At 35.2% G+C, this 5,263-nt stretch overlaps 1 protein-coding gene across 3 annotated transcripts in view; it reads right to left on the bottom strand.

The window, feature by feature from the left end:
- EVI5 (ecotropic viral integration site 5) overlaps positions 1-1,449 on the bottom strand; it is a 47,790-nt gene extending 46,341 nt beyond the window's left edge. For all 3 annotated transcript variants that reach the window (XR_002122188.1, XM_019626997.1, XM_019626998.1), the window contains exon 1: positions 1,352-1,449. Coding sequence is in view for 2 of the 3 variants with exons in the window: in XM_019626997.1 (XP_019482542.1) it covers positions 1,352-1,356 (5 nt within the window). In the remaining variant the exon portion in view is untranslated. The remainder of the gene's footprint in view (positions 1-1,351) is intronic.
- Between the last annotated feature and the right edge of the window lie 3,814 nt (positions 1,450-5,263).

Raw genomic sequence — 5,263 nt, 5'->3', positions numbered from 1 at the left:
AAAGATTGTGAAGAACAGCAACTTGGCTGGTCCCCTTCCCCAACACTGTTCCCCTTCTCCAATTCCCCAATTAAAAAAAAAAAAAAGCTTCCTTATCACCAGAAGTCAAAACTATAAATGGGAAATTGTTTTAATTTAGTCATAATTTTTCTTGAGAAAACCTTTTGAACACAGGGAATAATTCCTAGAGTTCTCAAAAGAATAAGAGCTTCTAGGACATGCTTATTTGCAAGTTGTTCTTTCATACATGGCTATTAGATCAGAAGAGATTATAAAAAATGTATACAAAGAAGTAAAGATTATATATAAATAATCCTGAATCCCTCAAATGATATCATGGCTGAAAAATAAATATTTACAGAAATGACCCCCAAAATTTCAGGGCAAATTAAATTAAACCACATCTATCATTTATCATTTTTGTTAATGTTTTGTTTCTTCATTCAGAAGTTACATAGATTGACTGCCTCCAGGAGGTATTACTTGAAACACTCAGACTTTAACTGACGAGTGTGACACCAGGAAAGGGTAATGTCCATACTTTTTCCTTTGAGGTTTAAATTAATTTAGCATCCAAAATTTTTTTCTTAACAAATACGGTTTATATTATCCATTCAAATCCTATCACTGTGAATAAACATTATTGTACAAATAATCCAAGAGAAGAAACGTGCTTTTCCATTCATGTTTAGCAAGATAATTTCCATTAGAAAATAATAAAGGACAAGGAAATTTACCTAGAGCCAAGTTAACAAAAAGTATCTTTCTAATCAAAACATTAATAATAACATTATTAAAACACATTAATAATAGTTTAAATAATTTAAATTACCTAATATAGTACCCTAGTAAAACTATCTGAATTTTATGAGTTGAATCTCACAGATTCAAGGTAGTACTAGTTTAAATGTGCTCAGATACTAAGAAATCTGTTAACTGTTATTAGGCAAGTATCCTTTTTTGCAATCTCAGTAATACCACCATGAAGGGAAAAAGAAGACAAGCATAAAAACACTTCCCTCTATCTACAACGGTAAACACCACAAATCTATTCTATAGGTATAAAGAAAAGTTTAGTTTAAGTGAAATTGCTTTGACACCTAAACCAATTATCAAAGCTTTTACTGATCATTTTAGATCATGATTAAAAAGGTTTAAGGGAAATAAATCCTCAATATCAGAACAGAACAATTCTTGTTAAAAAGAAGACAATCTTCTAAAATATAATTATAATCAAGGACTCACAGAAAACATTTCTCATGAAAGAGTCAGTCATAACCAGTAATCAAGTGCTGTTACAATACAGAGGAAGGAAGAAAGAAATATGTGAAGATCAAAATTTATCACTTACCTCATGATTCAGCTCTGCTATCTGATCTTTCAGTTCCCTAATATACTGGTTAGAATCACACTTGTTAAGCTGTCCTTGGAGCTTTCCTTCTTCTTTCTGTTTTGTGACAATATAACAAAGCAAAAACAAAAGACAACTTTTACAGTATGTTCTCAAATATTTGAGAACATAGCACAGCATCAGGATATATCATTTAATTGGCTAAATTCTGAACAAATTTGTTCTCAAACTATCTCTGAAAAATAATTCATAGTAAACTATACTGAATATTTCTAAATAACGCTTAATGGAACTTGTTTCAATAAATACAATTTACAAAACGTACCTTTTGAGAGTCTCTTAGAAATCAATAGTTAAATGGATCTACTAGTGAAAAAATTACTCTAGAATTTCAAAGCCATTGTTTAGTTATTTTGAGGGCAATTGCTTTTCTCTCCACAAGAGACGGATTCAATGCTTAGATGAGAAGGCGGTGAGCCTCTCACAGCTACACTGCGAATCTTCTTTTGCTTGGGGAACAGAAAAGGAAGAATAAAGAAGTTTCTCCAAATCACCTGAAAAGGGGAGGACAGCTCTGAATCTCTTCTATCTAATTAGCTCAGGAATGTGTGCTGGGAGTCCTAGATGTATCTGATTAAATGTGTTCCGCTCCTAAGAGATAGTTCCAGAACCATGTAGGGACCATTTTCCAGGGATATAGATTGGAAAGGGGAGGAGCTGTCTTTTTCTTATAACCCCTGAAAACAAATGGGAACTTTTAAGATAAAGAACTTAACTAGAGAGAAAACAGAATTGCTTTTGATATCTCCAGATTACATGTAATTAGGAAGCCATGTGTGATGCTTAAAATGTTAAGAAACTCTGATTCAGAGATATCTATTGATACCAGAAAAGGACTGGGTTAGTTTAATAGTCACCTACTACCCAGTTTCCTTCCATGGAGACAACCACTGTTAATAGTTTTTAGTGTAGTCTTCCCATGAGATTTTGTACACATATAATCAAACACACATGGATACACACTTAGTTTTACTCGTACTATAGATACTACACACTCTTCTATATTTGCTATTATCTCTCAAGAACACAACTGGAAGATCAGTCAGTATTAGTACGTGTACAGCAGAAGGATAAACATTTTGATGTGAGAGAGCTTTGAAGGTCCTGTAAAAGTTATCTTACTGTGGGCTGAATAGTTATAGGTTTTTTAAAAGCAGGTTTTAAAATGTGCCTTAGGTCCTATAAAGTTACCTTAAGAGCAATGGGTTGCAGTGAAGAACATTTTCCAATGTGGAGATCCCTACTGCTATCTTTCCACTCACAGTAAGAATGGACTTAGGACATCACCTGGTTTTTTGGTCCTTTGACTGCAGCCAAAACAACCCTCTTCTTTCCTTCTCCACACCCTCCCCTAACATTCTTGGCAGAAACAGGAACTAAGTGAAACTGCCCCTGTCACAGAATGGGGAGCTCTTCTGCAGAGTCAGGGCACCATTCCAACAGGATCGCTCTTCCATGCTAACTGTCCTCGCCACCGCCAGTGCCCTCTTACATCCGTCCGTTTGGTCTGTTCTTCAAATCATTTCATCAGGTTAATCCTATAAGCCCCTCCCCCTTTTTGTTCTTTTGCTTTTGGCAGCCTGCCTTAAAAGCCTTTTGTTGGAATATGGTCTGCTGAAGCAGTTTGATATATGTACAGATGTAAAAGAACAACTATAGTTCCTACAGGCTGTAAAGCTTTTCTTATGTATTTAAACACACAAACATCACATATAAATCACCTAAGCAAAGAACTAATTTAACAATTACTATATTCCAAATGTGCTAGGCTTCTTAAATATGTACAAAAGACACCTTATGAATGTTAGCCATAAGCACAGATTTAAGAAAAAGAAATTTTTTAAAAAATTTAAAGTATTAGTTTGACAGCCAAAGAAGGCTGTCATTAGTTTGAAAGAACCAACAGAAGAGCAGAAATACCAAGTCAGAGTCCTAATTAAACAATCTCTGAAGCTTTCAATACTGTTTTAATTTATATGAACCAATAAATTCCCTTTATTATTTGAACCAGTTTGCCTATGGGCTTCTGTCACTTGCAACCATAATAGCTAAAATATTTTGAGCACTTATCAGACCTTCTCCATTGAGGGTCCCCAAAGGAGTTAAGCCCTAACTCCTAAAGCATCATTGTAGGTAGTGATTTAACTTATCTCCTATGCATCTAAAACGTTATTACGTACTATCCTTAGGAGAATTGAGAAAATAGTCATTTATATTATTTTCCATAGGACTTAATTCTCTTGTGGAGCCCTGGTGGATAAAGACTGGGGCTTACAATGTACTAGGAATTGTTCTAAGCCCTTTACATGTCATCATCACAACAACCCTTTGTAATATTAATAGATAACTTTTATTCCTACTTCACAGATAAGGAAAAACTTACATGAAAGATTGAGTGAAATGGTTGCCTAAGAGTCACAGAAAGGTTGATACATTTTTCACCTTATACCATTCTGAACATGAGAAACAATGAAGCAAACAAGAATATATGGAGATTTATGCAAAGGACCACACAAATTAGCTTTCTTGGATTTGTTACAAAAATCTCATGTATTTTTTTTAAATTAAAGTTTATTGGGGTGACAATTGTTAGTAAAGTTACATAGGTTTCAGGTGTATGATTCTGTGATACATCATCGATATTTCACATTGTGTGTTCATCCCCCAGAGTCAGTTCTCCTTCCATCATCATATATTTGATCCCTTTTACCCTCATCTGCCACTAAACTATTGTCTGTGTCTATGAGTTTTTATTTCTTCATTTGTCTTGTTCCTTTGTTGTTTTCAGTTTTATATACCACATATCAGTGAAATCATATGGTTCTCAACTTTTTCTGTCTGACTTATTTTGCTTAATAATCTCAAGATCTATCCATGTTGTTGCAAACGGCACTATTTCATCTTTTCTTATGGCAGAACAATATTCCATTGTGTATCTATACCACATCTTCTTTATCCAGTCATCTATTCAAGGACACTGGTTGTTTCTATGTCTTGGCCACAGTAAATAAAGCTGCAATGAACATCAGAGTGCATATATCTTTACAGATAAATGTTTTCAGATTTTTGGGGTAGATAACCAGGAGAGGGATTACTGGGTCATATGGTAATTCTATTCTTAATTTTTTGAGGAACCTCCACACTGCCTTCCATAGCGGCTGACCAATCTGCATTCCCACCAACAGTGTATAAGTCTTCCTTTTTCTTCACAGCCTCTCCAACATTTGTTATTATTTGTCTTGTTGATGATAGCCATTCTAACTGGTATGCAGTGATATCTCATTGTGGTTTTTATGTGCATTTCTCTGATGATAAAATCTTATGTCTTTACTTGAATATTTATTTTAGCACTCTCTGATTTAAATGGGAATTGCAATATAAAAAGAATTAAAGATGAAATGCTATAGTTACTTGCATTTATGGCACTAAGCTAATAATACATATTATTAATTTACAGTTGTCCAATTCCATTTACATGTACTTATGTCTGTATCTTAGTTCTAACCACTCTATTTTTTGTTTCTTTAATTTTATTGGGGAATTGGGGGAGGTGAACAGCATTGGGGAATTGGGGAAGGGGAACAGACAAGTTGCTGTCCTTTTTGTTCTTCTGTCTAGTTGTGGAGGACATCGCTTCACTGGCCCATGTTGGTATTATCATTGCGCTCTTCCCGGGTGAGGCAGTTGCTTGCCGGCCATTGGACGGCTGCTCACGGCGGCTCAAGGTAGCTCGCAAAAGCTCACACCAGCTGCCAGCTAGCCCCACTGCAGCCTATGCTGTCGCCGGTGACTCACAGCAGCCCAGCTCCAGGTTGAGTTGTTGTTCACCATCTTAGCTGTAGGGGGAGCAGT

Source organism: Hipposideros armiger, unplaced genomic scaffold (genome assembly GCF_001890085.2).
Source record: "Hipposideros armiger isolate ML-2016 unplaced genomic scaffold, ASM189008v1 scaffold_696, whole genome shotgun sequence".
NCBI classification, from domain to species: domain Eukaryota; kingdom Metazoa; phylum Chordata; class Mammalia; order Chiroptera; family Hipposideridae; genus Hipposideros; species Hipposideros armiger.
The sequence above is the reverse complement of the archived record's forward strand: the minus strand, read 5'-3'. Positions and strand labels throughout refer to the sequence as shown.